Source organism: Vicugna pacos, chromosome 8 (genome assembly GCF_048564905.1).
Source record: "Vicugna pacos chromosome 8, VicPac4, whole genome shotgun sequence".
Classification (NCBI taxonomy): domain Eukaryota; kingdom Metazoa; phylum Chordata; class Mammalia; order Artiodactyla; family Camelidae; genus Vicugna; species Vicugna pacos.
Genome location: NC_132994.1, coordinates 35,910,361 through 35,926,397, shown reverse-complemented (window position 1 = coordinate 35,926,397; position 16,037 = coordinate 35,910,361). Strand labels below are relative to the sequence as shown.

The following is a 16,037-nucleotide window of genomic DNA, read 5'->3' as shown; positions in this document are numbered from 1 at the left end:
CAGCTTTGCTAGGTGAGGGAGGCAGAAATAACTCAGGGTCTGCTTGACAGGTTTCAAATAGAATAAGGTAGAGTTTCATATAGATATGCCCAAACTAGGAAATAGAGCAACCTTTGAGACATTTTAGCACAGTTTGAGTCTCCTGGAACTAAAAGAGAATCCCAAACCTAGAACTTCATCCAAGGTGGTAGAATCGTTGGATATACATAGGCCAGAAAATAAAAATAAAAGAGCCCAAACACATACTTCACATGTTGTATAAACATTAACTCAAAGTGGATCATAGACTTAAATGTAAAATGTATAACTATCAGACTTCTAGAAAGAGAAAATCTGCCTGACAGATTGATTTTGTCAAAGTTAAAAACTTTTTCTCTGTAAAAAATAATATTAAGAAGATGATAAGGTAAGTCACAGACTGGGAGAAAATGTTTTCAAATTACGTATCTGATAAAGTACTTATATCTAGAATATATAAAGAACTCTTAAAACGTAATAAGAGAGCAAACAAGCCCATTAAAAATGGTCAAAAGACCTGAAAGATACTTCAACAAAGAAGATATGAGGATGGAAAACACATGAAAAGATGATTATATATTGTTACAAAAATGTGTATTATAACCACAAAGAGCTACCATTACACACCTATTAGAATGGTTAAAATCTGAAATACTAGCAATAACAAATGCTGATAAGGATGTGGAATAACAGCAACTCTCATTCATTGCCGATGGGAATACAGAATAGTGCAGTCACTTTGGAAGAATTTGGCAGTTTCTTGTAATGTTAAACATAGACTTACCATATGACCCAGAGATTACACTCATAAATGTTTACCCAAGTGGTTTAAAACTTACGTCCACCCAAAAACCTGTATGCAAATGTTTATAATAGCTTTATTTCATAATTGCTAAAACGAAAGTAACCCAGATGTCCACTTGGTGGGGCAGTGGATAAACCGTTATATATCCATACTGTGGAATACTATTTATCAGTAAAACACATCAAGCTGTTGATTCATCCAACATTGGTGAATCTTAAATGCATTTTACTAAGTGAAAAAAGCCAGGCTCAAAAGGCTGTAAATTGTATGATGTCATTCATATAATATTCCGGTAAAGGCAAAACAAAACTCTAGTAATGGAAAACATACTAATGGTTGCCAGGAATTGGAGAAGAGTGGAGTATTGACTGCCAAGCAAGTATACAGGTGAACTTTTCGGATGAAGGAAATTATTCTTTACATTACTAGCATGATAGTATGATTCTGTGCATTCAACAAATCTATAGAACTGTACTTTAACCAAGTATTGAAGGTTAATATCCCCAATGAGCTGTCATGTGGATATCTTGTACCGTTGCACATGATGTGATGAGGACACATCAGCTCTGTGGTATTCTTCACAAAAGCCCATGAAGACAGTCGAATCATGAGAAAAATATCAGACATACCCAGATTGGGGGACATTCTATAGGTTACCTGACCAGTACATATGACTGTCAAGGTCATAAAAAACAAGGAAAGACAGAAATAGACCAGAGGAGACTAGGGAGACATGATAACTAACTGCAGTGTGGTACCTTAGATTGGATCCTGAAACAGAAAATGGACAATAGTGAATAAACAGGTGAAATTCAAATAAAGTGTGTTGTTTAGTTAATAGGAACATACCAGTTTCTTTGTTTTGACAAATGTACCATGGTAATATAAAATGTTAACAGGGGGAGAGACATGGTAAGCATTATTCAGAAACCTTCTGTATTATCCTCGTAATGATTTTCTGTAAATCAAAAATTTATTCCAAAATAAAAAGGTTATTGGGGGAAAAGAGAATAACAGGTTGGTTATCAGTATCAAGTATAGCTGGGAGTTTAAGAAAGATTGAGGAATGGAAAAGATTATACAGTATGTACGGAGGTTTTTATGGAAAAGGAGGTCATTTTCACAAAAGTTTGTTTCCATTAGATGAAAACGCATGAGGAAAGTTTGAATTAGCAAATATATATAAGCCATTTATTTTAGTTATCAAAGTTAGGTGAGTATTCGAAGGGATTTTTTTTCCAAAAATATGCAAAATTTTTTCAATTTGAAGGCAGAAATATGTGGAATTTAGTTGGAAAAAATTAAAAGTAGGGAAATTTCAAGTATGAGGAAATAAAATTTTTATCTTAATTTATTATTACTAAATACCCCAAAGGTTTTTGTTGTTTTGTAAAAAATAAGATTGGTTATACTGAAATCATGGAGATAATAGGTGAATTTTTTTTTGTCTTGTTATCTCAGATGCATTGTAATTAAATGAACAGTAAACTTATTATAAACATATTACATATATATGCATAACTTAACATTTTTATCTTGTAAGACAAGTTAGTGTAATCATAATGCAGTCTTTTGAAAGTAAATTCAAAAGTGAAAAAGATTTAGAAATTTTAATAATATACACCCTTATACAGTTTTGTCTCAGTATTCAGTTACATACTCAGTTGTCAATTGAAATGGAAATGATGCTAATTACTATTAAGGTAAAGTCTATAGAAGTATTTAAATAGAGTAAATGTTTTTAGCATCACAGAGCTATTTTTATATTGCATTTTTAACATCGAGTTGAACAGAATTTTATATATGTAAAACATTACACATACATATTTATAAAACACTACACAGTAAAATAATACATAAAGTGGAGGATAAAGTGAATTTTCATAATGTGATGAATAACGTTGAATCAGTAAACTTATGTAGCTTATTCATTCATATAAATTTATTAGAAAATAATATTTATGTTGTAATTTGCAACTTGCAAAGTAATTTCATATAAATGCCTTAGCCTCATAACAACAAAGTCTTCAAAAGCTTCAGAAGATACATAGAATCAGTTACATGGTTTGGTATGTGTTTTGTTGAAATAGCAAAGATGGTGTCTAATTAATCATTTTTAGATCAAGCTAACCAGATAAGAAAAAGTATTAAATTTAGTTGGCAAGGATTGCAAATTTAGTATCTTTCTTAATGTTAGGATTCTTTCTGTGCCATTCACTCAAGCTTTCTCTTACTGAAAATTTAAATTTCCATAAGACATCACCGATAAATTGCTAAAATTTAGAGATTATTTCCAAAGGATGACCCCAGTACTCAGTTTTTGCAGCTAGAACAACTAAGCAAATAATGTAATTCCCTCCAACCTCTGGTCAAATTGTATTTGCGTTTGCCTCAGGTTTCCACTTACTGTTACTGACATTACTTTTGGAATGCATTGTATATTTTCTTTTTATTCAGGGATTAGTATTCAAGTATGTTTTGAATTTCATCTGGAATCTGATTTCCACTAGAATTATAGAATTCATGTATTGCAAATACTTTTCCCCCTCTCAGTTTGGAATCAGTACTGTCCACTGTGCATTCCAGTATGTGCATGAATTTTTAGGACACAATTTTAGGAACTAGTGATATTGATTGTATGTTAATTTACTTAAAAGATAATTATATGTACGTTAAAAGTGGAACTTACCCCCTTTTACCTTTTTATTCCTAGGCAGTCCATTGCGTGCGACTGGATATTGCAAGGATCGGTTACCAGGAAAAAATTCTCTTACTGGTACTTTATTTCGGTGGGAAGAAGATGAAATACCAAGGTTAGTTAATGTTCTAAAAGAAAAGAAAACTTGTTTACATATATCTTACTGTATTCAGAAATTAATGGTTAGCATTATTTAATTTTATCCTTTATTATAATTGTTTCTATAAGTTGATCAAATCTATCTATTTAAGTTGATCAAAAAAGCAACTTTCAACATAAGTATGTCTTATGGAGCCATAGATTTCAAAAATAGACCGTGAAAATATACCTTGTTATTACCTAATTAATAAAAGAAATCTGGGTATAAATTTTTTTACTTCTCTCCAGCATCCATATTCATTGTACATTTTAAATTGATATCCTATAACTTATCAAGTAAAAATCACATAATAAGATAGCAACTTAAAACCTAAATAGCAAATATTTTTAATAAAAATAACCCCTAAATATTTCTAAATATTAAATAATTCTAAATATTTGTCGGAAGAAAGTAGGTTGACACAGTGTATATGAATAATACAATTTGTGATTTCTTTTGATGATTTTATTATTTATTAGACTTTCTTGGAAGAGGTAACATATTCCAAATGCTTAGATTTCCCTACCATCAAGCAGACATGTAATCAGTGCCTTTCTAAATTATCAGTAGTAGCTTTATCTATGTATAACTCAGAGGATTTTTGTTTTATACCACAAAGTGTTGCCCAAGCTTTCTTAATTCTTTTATTGATCATTGATCTTTTATTGATAGGGTGGTATGGTTCTCCTCTTTTTACTACACATATATCACCTGATACTTTTTAAGCAGATATTTTTATGAAGAGTGCAAAGTAGGAAAAGTGTTTAATTAAATGACTTTTTTATTTCATTGATAAGAAAATGTGAATTTATTAATAAATTGAAGATAAACTGTCACAAAAATATTTCTTTAGAGGTTAATTTATATAGTTTAAGATTCTGATATGTTCACAGAATTTCCATATTACAGAATTGCTTGGGCTTTTTTTTTTTAATCTTTTTATTTATTTATTTATGTTGGTGGGGAAGTAATTAGGTTTATTTATTTACTTATTTGTTTTATTGGAGGTACTGGGGATTGAACCTAGGACCCTGTGCATGCTAGGCATGCACTCTGCCACTGAGATATACCTTCCCTCCCTACTTGGGCTTTTTTAAAAGACCTAAAATTAAGAAAGAATCTCATTAAATAATTGAAATACATTGTTTTATAACTGGACTATTACACCAGAATGAGACTTTGAAGACTTCAAAGTAATATAGACAGTGACTTGCCTTACCTCTGAATTTCAATCAACAAGTATCAGGACTTTTTTTTTTTAATGGAGGTACTGGGGATTGAACCCAGGACCTCCTGCATGCTAAGCATACTCTCTACCACTGGGCTATCCCCCCCCCTCCCGGACTTTGTGATAAAAGTCATTCACGTATATATACACGTGTACTTCTTGGTTCCTTCTCAGATAAGGCATAATTATTTTTATAACTATGTTGAAATGGTATTAAATTTAGAGAGAACATTATTTACCACATCAAATTCAAGCTCTAATCAGTCCAGCACAAAGTGACCAACAAGCTACTTACTGTCTCATTTTTTATGCCTCTAATATAGTTCCTCTGTCTTTCTAAAACTGGAGCAAGGCACCTTAATCCAAGTGTTTTACCTACTCACTAGATCCCCTGGTTTTCAGAGTTCTACATTTTGTAACTTGTTTTTTGCACGATCAACTCAAGTTAAAGTTTATTTGTATTTGAAGTCTTTTTGAACAAACATCTTTCTGATTAGGTCATACGACTATAGTAAAACTACACTGCTTAGGAGTTTGGGGAAACTCTGTATTATAATGAAAAATTTAAATTTTAAATGTTTTTAAGGGGCCTATTTTATTACCTTTAAGAATTGACAAATTATAGGCAAAGATATGAAAAGGCAAACTAGTGAAATTAGACAAGGTATTCAGAATTGAATTTACAATAAATGTAGGGTAGCTATGTATTTTTGTCACATATTTTTAGGATGCTTATATTGTAGTAAACACGAAAATCTATAAGTTCATCAAATCCAAATATAATGTCAACTGTTTTTGTCAAATCAGTACTTTTAAATTTTGTTAGTCTCATTTTTACCCCCAGTGCTAGAACCTTCTTTTTTTTTTTTAAACAAAAAAAAAGTTTTATAATTCTTCACAAATGATATTACAAGGACCATAACAAATAGAGAGCAACAACCTGTTAATGAGATGAGACTGCTGAGTTAGCAGCTCTGCTAACCTTATTTGCCAGCTCATTGTAAATTACCATGTCTCACGGACCTTCAGGGTCATTGCCAGAGTGTTGAATTCACCGAAGTCTGCTACAGTAATCTCAACCCTGACTGTCCATCAGAATGATTTGAAGAGATTTTTTAATTTATAGCTGTCTGAGTTCCACTCTTAATGATTGTAAATTGTAGATCTGTTGTGTTAAGCTGTGAATAGAGATGTTTAGAGAGGCAGTTGTCTAATTGCCATTGTTATTGCTTATCTATCTTTTGTGACTAAAATGAATGGTGTACATGTATTTGCTGACTCTAGTTTTTTATTCATGTTTTTTCTATCTACTGAAAACAGATGTTTAATTCTGAAAACTACTTCCTTTCCCTAGGAACACCTCCTGTTCTGAATGTCTGAAGTACTTTTTGTAATAAGGTCAAGAAATAGTTGTGAATTTCTACTATGAGGTTGCATTTTTTTAATGTTACTGTTTCCCTCCTTTGCCACAAATGTGCTACTCCTAGAAAGTCCATCCCTGAAATTTCTAATATAATTCTTTCAAAATTGTGAAACTTTTTAGTATAAAGGAGAAAACTGTTGACCAAAAACTGTTCTATCTGGTGCTTTTATTCATGGCAAAACTGATTTTGTTAAATTATATGAGTAAAGAAAACAAACTACATTGAGAGTTATTTTTTCTGAAAGTTAAAGGGATGAATATATTGTGGTAGGTTGACTAATATGTCTCTTCTCTATCAGTGTTAAAAAGATATAGTGTGTGTTTTGTGTCTATTTATTTGAATTGTAAAACTTCTGTGGTTAAATTAATTTCTAATATTTCATCAAAATTTCCTTACATATAGACAATGGAAAATGAAGTTTTGTTAATATGTTTCTCTTAAAATATTTTAAAATGTTTCTAGTGAAAATGTTAATGAACTATATACAAGATCTTGTGGTAGCTCACAGCAAAAAAGAATGTGACAATGAATGTAAGTATGTTCATGTATAACTGAAAAATTGTGCTCTACGCTAGAAATTGACACAACATTGTAAACTGACATAACTCAATTTAAAAAATGGGCAAAAGAAAAAGAGGTTTTGTTGATACGTTTCTCTTAAAATATTTTAGAATGTTTCTAATGAAAATGTTAATGAACTTTCCCATCACCTGCTTTCTAGTAAAAGTTCTCTGCTTTTCATTTGGTGTCCATATTGTTAGGAGATCTAAATTTTGGAATAAGTAAACTGTGATCCACACTAGTTGTCACATGTTCATTCTGCCAAGCAGGGACAGTTACGTGATATCTTCCTAATCTTTCTGTGGCTCTGATGAAAAACAAAGATGCTTTTGAGTCAAAGAGCATTAGTTGAGAATAGCTCTCTGTAGTTCTCATAAAAAGTAATGACCTAATGATGTCATCTCTTTTCCTACCTATGACTGCACTGTTGAACTCATGTGGTTTCTCAATTCTGTAGTTACGGAGAATTTTAAAGTATTTCCCCGCTAAGCAGTAGTTGAGGTCAGGGAGAACAGTATCATTTTGCCCACTTTTCAGTATGTTCATCTCTCCCCTCACTTCTTGACGTATAGTCCCTCCTCATTTTTTAGATGCTGAGATTTGATTGCTGAGATAGATAACTCTGGGCAAATGATTGCATATGTGTATGGTTTTTGATGTGTCCCCTCTGTTGTCCCTCTGTTATCGTATCCCCTTCTGCCCTGGATGTGACCCACATGCTAAAACATTGTACATCACTTATATATAAAAATTTAATGAACCAAAATGTGTAAAATATACTCCAAAATGATCTCAGTAGAGTTGTCAGTATAATAGGTTTTGTATTTTTCTCTTCCTGCTTTTTTTTTGTATATACCACAGATATCAATTATGTCATGAATAATTGTGAGTTAATATAATATCTCTGACTTTTCTGGTTACTACCTAAACATGAAAAATTGTGTAAGAAAAACTTTCAGAAAATTTCTCTTACATGGTTACCATGTCTTTTTAATACAGCTCTTTAATACTGGAAGGTGTTGAACCACAGAGTACATGTGAATTAGAAGTGGATGCTGTAGCCGCTGATATCTTAAATCGTTTGGACATTGAAGGTATATACTCAGTTATTCTTAATATATGCTTTTATTTTTAAAAATCAGTGACCAGGGTAGAGTGAAAGAAGTAGGGAAGAAAACATTACTACAGAAGTAAGATTATTTAAAGGAGGATATTAAATGTTATGAAGATTTTTTTGTACCTCTCATGAGATAGTTATTATTTTTTCATTTATGCTTTCATTCATGAGTTTGTTTGCACAGACCTAAACCTAAAGTAAGTGTGACACTAAATAAATTAGCCATTTTAAAAGAACTTAATATGCTCTGCCTTTTAATTTTTTTATTTTCAAGTTATATACTAGGTAGGGGACTTTTAGGTCTATTGGCTATCATCAGATGTTTGAATATTACTCACTTGCTGGGTTTTGGGGAACTAGTGGGAAAACTAAAAAAGGAGTAACATAGTAAATGTAGGTTGGGATAGTTTGTCTATTTTATTACACAAAGTAGGTAATTATTTTTCTTAAAGGGCAGCATTTTTTTAAAGTACGGATTTTGTTTTAAGCAAGTATTTTTCACTTTAACCCTTACAGTATTTAAGTATTGTTGTGATTACAGCTCAAATTGGTGGAAACCCTGGTCTACAGGCCATATGGGAAGATGAAAAGCAACGGCGAAGAAACAGAAATGAAACTTCTCAAATTAGCCAACCCGAATCACAAGGTATAAACCTAGTAATACCCTGATGATTTTTTTAACTAGGTATTTTTAATGGAAAAGTTTAAACCATTTAGTTTTTACCTTGATATTAGATTTTACTTTTCAAATTACCTTTAAATTTTCTATATTTTTCCTGTTGTCGTTGCTCTGAGCCATAATTCTTTCTTTAAAAGTATTTCCTGTTGTATTTTATTATTATTATTATTTTTAATGGAGGTACTGGGGATTGAACCAGGATCTCGTGCATGCTAAGCACATGCTCTGCCACTGAGCTATTACCTTCCCTTACCCTGAACCATAATTCTTTATTTCCAAAGTGTCACTCATTGTCTCTTTCCTCAACAATTGACATCTTCATCGTCCTTGGTTTTCACTGTACTGTGTCCTCTTGCCCTACCTTTTTGCTCCTTTTTCATTCTCTGGTACGTTCTAACCCTTTTGTATTTCCAGATGAGCTATAGAATACTTACAGAAGAGAATGAATCCTGACTTAGAAACACTTTGTTCATTAAGCTTTGAAAATGTAACCCATGAAATTCTGTTCCCAAATTATTTTCTGGATATGTCATATAAACTCTCATTTTGATTACCTTTTACAGCTCTGAAGAAAATACTCATTTCATTTTTTACTAAACCCCAATACATTGAAAAAGAATGTGAGGGGGCTTAAATAATTCCATGGATACAAGAAAAAAATTTAAATAAAGGTAAAAGAATAAAAGACATAATTCAAAAGGCAAACGTATTTAAAATACAACAGTAAGCCTATATTGAAGTCCAGTTAAATTTTTTATTATAATCTCTTGCACACTAAAAATGCTTTGATGGGGGGAGGAGGTATAGCTCAGTGACAGAGTGTGTGTGCTTAGTTAGTATGCACCAGGTCCTGGATTCAGTCCCCAGTACCCCCATTAAAAAAAAAAAAATGCTTTGATAGATTTTGAATGCCTTTTAAAATAGAAATATTGAATTCTTATAAGGGAAAATTTCTAGGTTCAGGGTGTATCTGTTTTAAATTTGTTATAATTATATAACTTAATCTTGAACTTACTTTAAGTGCTTAATTTTATAGCTTCAGTAACAACCTTTTGTTTGATTTATAATAGGATTACCTTCAAGTGGTGGTATGTGTCAAGGGAGGGATAGGAAATTGCTACCATTTTAATAGCTACTCTAGGAAAAAGGAAAATATTTCATTCATTTGCTATCTACATTTTTTAATGCACTTTTAAAATTCAAAGATCGCAGGTTTATGCCAGCAACAGAAAGTGAAAAAAAATTTCAGAAGAGACTTCAGGAAATTCTCAAACAGAACGATTTCTCTGTGTAAGTCGTTATTTATTATGGATCTCAGAACTAATTTTATTCTTTGTTATTTAGTTTGTTATAAAGGATATGTTTTAATTAAGCAGAACATTATCAAGATCTGTGGACTACAGCGATGGATCCCAGGAGTTCTCTGCTGAGTTAACATTGCACTCTGAGGTTCTGTCTCCTGAAATTCTTCAGTGTACACCGGCTAATATGGTGGAAGTCCACAAAGACACAGAGTTGAGCAAAGGTGAGGTTTTCTTTCAAGTATACAGAAAACCCCATCCATAACAGACATTATGTATATGTAGCACTGAGATATTAGTATTTTGTTGATTAGCGAAATTTTTTTTCCCTGAGAAACAAACACCATTAATACAGCAAATACCCCTCTCCCATTCCTTTACCTTTTCTTCATCTCTAGAGGTAAGCACTGTTTTGAAGTTGGTGCAAACTGTTACCATATATGGTTTTCTATTTTCTTATATATGTATATTCACAATATATATTATTATTTTAGGGTTTAAATTGTACATAAATCATGTCCTACTTGGCATAGATTAAGTAACTTGCTTTTTTCATTCAACATTATATTTTTTAATAATTTAATTGAAGTATAATTTAAATAACATAAAATTTACTCTTTTTAAGTATTTAAGTCAATGATATATACTAAGTTTACAGAATTGTACAGACATCTCCATGATTCAATTTTAGAACATTCTGTTCACCACAGAGGATTCCTTATGTCTATTTGCAGTCACACCTGTTCTCATCTCCAACCCCAACTAATTTCCTTTCTTATCTCTCATGATTTGCCTTTTCTGGATATATCATATAAATGAAATCATACAGTATGTGATCTTTGGTGCCGTGCTTCTTTCACTTAGCTGTTTTCAGGTTCATCCATATTATAGTATCTTTATCAGTATTTCATTCCATTTTATTGCATAATAGTATTGCATTGTTCGGATATATTTCATTGATTCATCAGTTGATGGATATTTGAGATGTTTTCACCTTGGGGCATTTAAGAATAATACTGCTCTTAACATTTCTGTATAAATCTTTGTATGGGTATGTATTTTCATTTCTCTTTAGTGGCTACCAAAGAGGAGAATTGCTGGGTCATTTGGTAAATTTGTGTTTAATATTTTAATAAACTGCCAAACTGTTTTCTAGTTGACTATACTGTTTTACCTTCCCACCAGCAGTATGTGAGGGTTCCAGTGATCCCACATTCTCTCTCACACCTGTTATCTGCCTTTTTTAAATAGCCATCCTAGTATGTGGGAAATGGCACCTCATTATGGTTTTAATTATTATTTCCCTCATTAGTAATGATGTTATGTATCTTTTATGTCAGCAGTATAACTTTGAGATTATCTTTGTTCGTACATTTCTAGGTCATTCATTTTAGCCACTGATTAGCATTCTCTTGTAAGACCAGATAAGTTTATCTGATTCTCTTCAACTTTTAGAGGGTTTTTCACTTTTGTTAGCTGTGTTCTATCACCTTGTGACCATATGCAAGAGTTTCTCTACAGAAAAGATATAAAAGTATAATTTGCCAAGTCTTAGGGTGTATGTATTATACTCTACCTAGATAGCATGTGTTCTTACAGGGTTTCTGTAATTGAATTAGCTTATACATGATTGGCAAATGAGAAAGTAATGAAAATTTTACTCGGAAGTCACATTGTTTCACATACTATTTTTCTAGGCAGGGAGAGCCAGAATAGCAGGAGTAGAATTACAGCCTTCAGCAGGAAAAGAAAAGCCCTGTTTTCACTGCTGCATTGGCAGCAGGGCTCTTTTGACTGTGTTAAACAACAACAGCTAGAAATGAACATCCGCACCCATCCCAACTCTTCCCTAAGAGTTGCATTCCAGCATTGTGCCCTCTCTGACTCGTGACAGGTTGCACTATCTCCTGAGTACCTTAATGGCAGCCTTCTGGCTCAGAGCTCTACTTCCATATTTGCTTTATTTTAACATCTGCGAGCCACATCCTGATCAAAATGTGCCCAGCATTTACATACTATTATTTTCTCTGCATTTTTAGCATTAACTGTGACAGCCACCAACCATACTGAGCTGCATGCCTGACTTAACAGTTATCTTCTCTGGTCCCAATTATTGGTTTTGCTTGTGTACTAGTTACAAAGTTGCATAAATTTCATTTTAGCTTTTTATTTTCCTTATAAGTTCAGTTGTTTTTAATGCTCAATTTTTTACATTTTGAGGTGTGTTAGTAATAAAACCATCACATTTTGGTAGTAATACTAGTATTACAGAATTGCTCTATAAAATGATTATACCTAAGTTTATATGCCCATGATATATTAGAGCTTATACTTCCCTGCATCTTCAACAATATTTGATAGTGTCAGATATAAAAAATTTTTGCCTTCTTATTCTTTGAAATGATATCTCATTAATTTAATCTGCATTTCCTGATTACTAATAAGTTTGAGCATTTGGGTTTCTTTATCTGAGAATGGCTTATTCTTGTTCTTGGCCCATTTTCTATTGGATCACTAATTTTTTTCCTACTAATTTATAAGAATTTCTAATATTTTCTAGATATCAAGCCTTTGTCAGTTATATTTTTTGTAAAGATATTTTCTCCTTATCTAGACTTACACTTTAAAGTCTTCACAAAATCTTTTTAGCTTTTTTACCCCCTTTTTCTTCCTTTTTTAAAAAAAGATGTCTTGTGTGTCTTCAGTTTTAATGTTATATTTAACAATTTTTTCCCTTTATTGTTAGGTGTTTGTAAGTATTGATAATATATTAAGGATAGATCTTCTCTTATTTAGCTTCAAAATTGTCTTATCTCTTCTTGATCTTTTTAAAAAGCTCGCACATGTTAATTTTAAGATGAGATTGTTTTGTTTCTGGGAAGAGCCCTGTTGAGATTTTATTGGAAATCTATTGAATTTATAGACCAATTTAGAAACATCTAAAATCTTTCTGCATACCAAATTATCTCATTTCTGAACATGATATATTTCTAAGTTTACTTGGTCGTCTTTCATGTCTTTCAATTAAGTTCTGTCATTTTTTTTTTGTAAAATCATTTTATATCTTTTGTTAGGTATACTCCAGGTGCCTTATAATTGTTACAACTGTAAGTTTATCTTTCAAAAATTACATCTTCTAATTAATTGCTGGTGTTTAGGGACTTCACTGACCTTTCTATACCATTTTTAAATCCAGCAACTTTTGTTTGTTCATTTGTATTTTCCATTGGATTTTCTGTGTATAGAGTCATCATTGGCAAATAATAATTTTATTACTTCTCATCTTCATCCTTTTTTTTTTAATGTTTTAATGCACTGCTTAAAAATTCTACGGTAGTGTTAAGTAGAAATGATAAAAGCATTTTTCCTGGCTTTAAAGGGAATGCTTTTATATTTCATCATTAAGTATGAAATTTACTACAGGATATTGGTAGATAAACTTTAATCAGTTTAATATCTCTTCTTTTTGTATTTATTTGCTAAGAAGTTTGGGTTTTTTTAAATCATGAATGGGTATTAAGTTTTACCAAATGTTCTTTTCTGAATTGAATGTATCTAATGTTAAACTTCCTTGACAACCCTTCTTTGTCATATGCAATGTATTTTTTTTTAAGCATTGCTATATCTACTTTGCTAATATTTTGTTTAAATTTTTAACTTTCCTTTTAAGTAACTGAAAAAGATCCATACTTTGACCCCATTAAATGAGTTGTGGAGTTTTCCTTCTTTTTCAACTCTCTTTTCAAAAATTTTCATTAGATTGATATAATCTATTTCTTGGTGATTTGATAGATCTCGTCTGTAAAACTGTCCAGACTTACATAGTTTTTTTTTTTTGTGGGTTGATTTTATATGGGAGAGTGAGAGATAAAGGGGGGTGGATTTTAAACTACTAGTTCAACTTCCAGAATTGTTATAGGCCTACTCACGCTTTCTATTTCTGTTTGAATCAGAGTTTATATCCTGTTTTTCCTAAGAAACAATCCATTTTATCTGATTTTTCCATATTTTTGGCTTGAAGTTGTCCATAGTATTACTTTAACATGCCTTTTTTACCTTTGGCATTTCCCTTTATATTTCTAACATAATTTATTTATGCCTTCTCTGTACTTTGTTTTTATCATTCTTGCCAATCTTGCCTATTTTGTTACTAGTTTTAGAGAACCAGCTTTTGCTTTCACTGGTTCTCTGAATTTCTTTTGTTTTGTGATGAGCTATTTTTATAGTTTTTTGGTTTATTCTGTAAACACTCTTTATTATTTCAGCTATGTCCTAAGATGTGTTAAAAAATATTTCTTCCTGAAGCTTCTAACTCTCCTTTAATAGCTGTTGAAAGCACTTAGTGTTAAGTCTAAATATTAGAAGCAGAAAAATAGAACTGTTTCCAATTAGCTCTCTTGTAACTGCTTGCTGTATTTTACTTTGTGGTCTTTTTTCCCTACTATGTGCTTTTCATTTTCTCCCTCTCCCTTAGATTAGATTATAATACAAGATTCATTTTATCTTTTGTTCTTGAAACTATTCAGTCCCTCTTACATTAGACCTTCTGTAAAAGTCACATGTTGAAAGACATTTTTAAATAATGAGTTTAAAGATTTTGAGAAATATTAAATTAATATAAAAGTAGTTTATTTGTAATTTTTAAAGCATTTTATTTGTATTCTTTAAAGAATAAAGAATTTTATTATTCAAATAAAACCGTTTTTCTTTTCCTTTTATAAATGTTAACATGCAGTGATTCTTATCTGAGTAATATAACTGTCTGTACAAACTATGTAGGACTGAGAGGCTAAAGAGATTGTAAATCTTCAGTAATTCATAGTTGCAGGGCTTTTTTCTAATTACTCTGTGTAACTGATTAGGTATTCCTGTGGCTTTTATTAAGTTTTATTATGTTTTTATTTAATATATATCACCACATTTCAGAATTTTAAACAGGTTTACATTGTAATATTCCTAATTTACACAAATCCTAAACAATTTCAGATCTAGGCCATCTTCTTTAATGCTTTTGTATTCTTTGTCCTCTTAAGGTCATACTAGACACAAAGTGGAGGAAGCTCTTATTAATGAAGAAGCAATTTTGAACCTCATGGAAAATAGTCAGACTTTTCAGCCTTTGACCCAAAGACTGAGTGAGTCACCAGTCTTCTGTAAGTAACAATTCTATCATAAATTCTCAGTATTTTAAATCATCAAAAGTGCGCATGTCAAGAGTATTTTTTCTTTGATTTGAAGAGGTTAATGTTGCGTGTTCAGTAAATTCATACTCAATGTAAAAATGAAATCTGTATTAAGTGAAGTAGTAGCTTGTTTTTTGTTTGTTTATTTCTACACAGTTTTCTCTAAAAAACAGTTGTGGAAGAAAATAATTCTCTTTTTTTTAACTTCACTTTAGTTGGAAGAGAACTATATTGCTTTAAGGGGAAAATGTGCTTATTTTGAATTAAAATTCTCCTAAGTTAAGTACGTTAATAAAATACCATAATTGATTCTTCCTTGGTAAGTATCAGAAATTTCCTTGGACAATTCTGACAATTCTTTTCAAGCTATTAATTTTTGGCTAGTGTAGAACATGACCGTTATTTCTGAGTATCTTTTCATCTTCCTAAATGCATTTTCATTAGCATCATGAGCCATTTGCTAGATTTCTTGTCAATAATTTAGTCTAAATTACTGACATCTTTTTCAGAAATTTATTTAAATTTTTGTTGCAAGAAGTGAGCTATCATTGAACTTCATGTATCTTGTTTTGCTTGGTATAGTGATTTTATATTTCTTTCCTCTCTCACTTTCTATTTTCCATTCTTGTATCAAATGAGGTATAGCATCAAATGTGATTCTATTTCTTTACAATGTCCTCTCTTTGTTATCTACATTTTTATCTGAGTGGAATATGAATTGAATGACTAGATACAACACCAAAATTACTGTACATAGTCATATTTCAAGAGCATTTTGTACAGAGGTGGGAAACTTTTTTTCTTTTTTAAATGAATGACATTATGTGGAAAGAAATGATCCAAAGACCACATTTAAAAATTAACTTGAAGCTTATAACCTAAAA

At 31.2% G+C, this 16,037-nt stretch overlaps 1 protein-coding gene across 2 annotated transcripts in view; it reads left to right on the top strand.

The window, feature by feature from the left end:
* The window catches only part of REV3L (REV3 like, DNA directed polymerase zeta catalytic subunit), a 146,328-nt gene that overhangs the window by 54,837 nt on the left and 75,454 nt on the right, over positions 1–16,037 (top strand). The window contains exons 5-10 of one of the 2 annotated variants that reach the window (XM_031680136.2): positions 3,537–3,636; positions 7,873–7,967; positions 8,532–8,636; positions 9,875–9,959; positions 10,046–10,194; positions 15,004–15,123. In XM_031680136.2, coding sequence (XP_031535996.2) covers positions 3,537–3,636; positions 7,873–7,967; positions 8,532–8,636; positions 9,875–9,959; positions 10,046–10,194; positions 15,004–15,123 — 654 coding nt within the window. Of the gene's footprint in view, positions 1–3,536; positions 3,637–7,872; positions 7,968–8,531; positions 8,637–9,874; positions 9,960–10,042; positions 10,195–15,003; positions 15,124–16,037 lie in introns of both variants that reach the window. The other variant, XM_031680138.2, reaches the window with a different exon arrangement.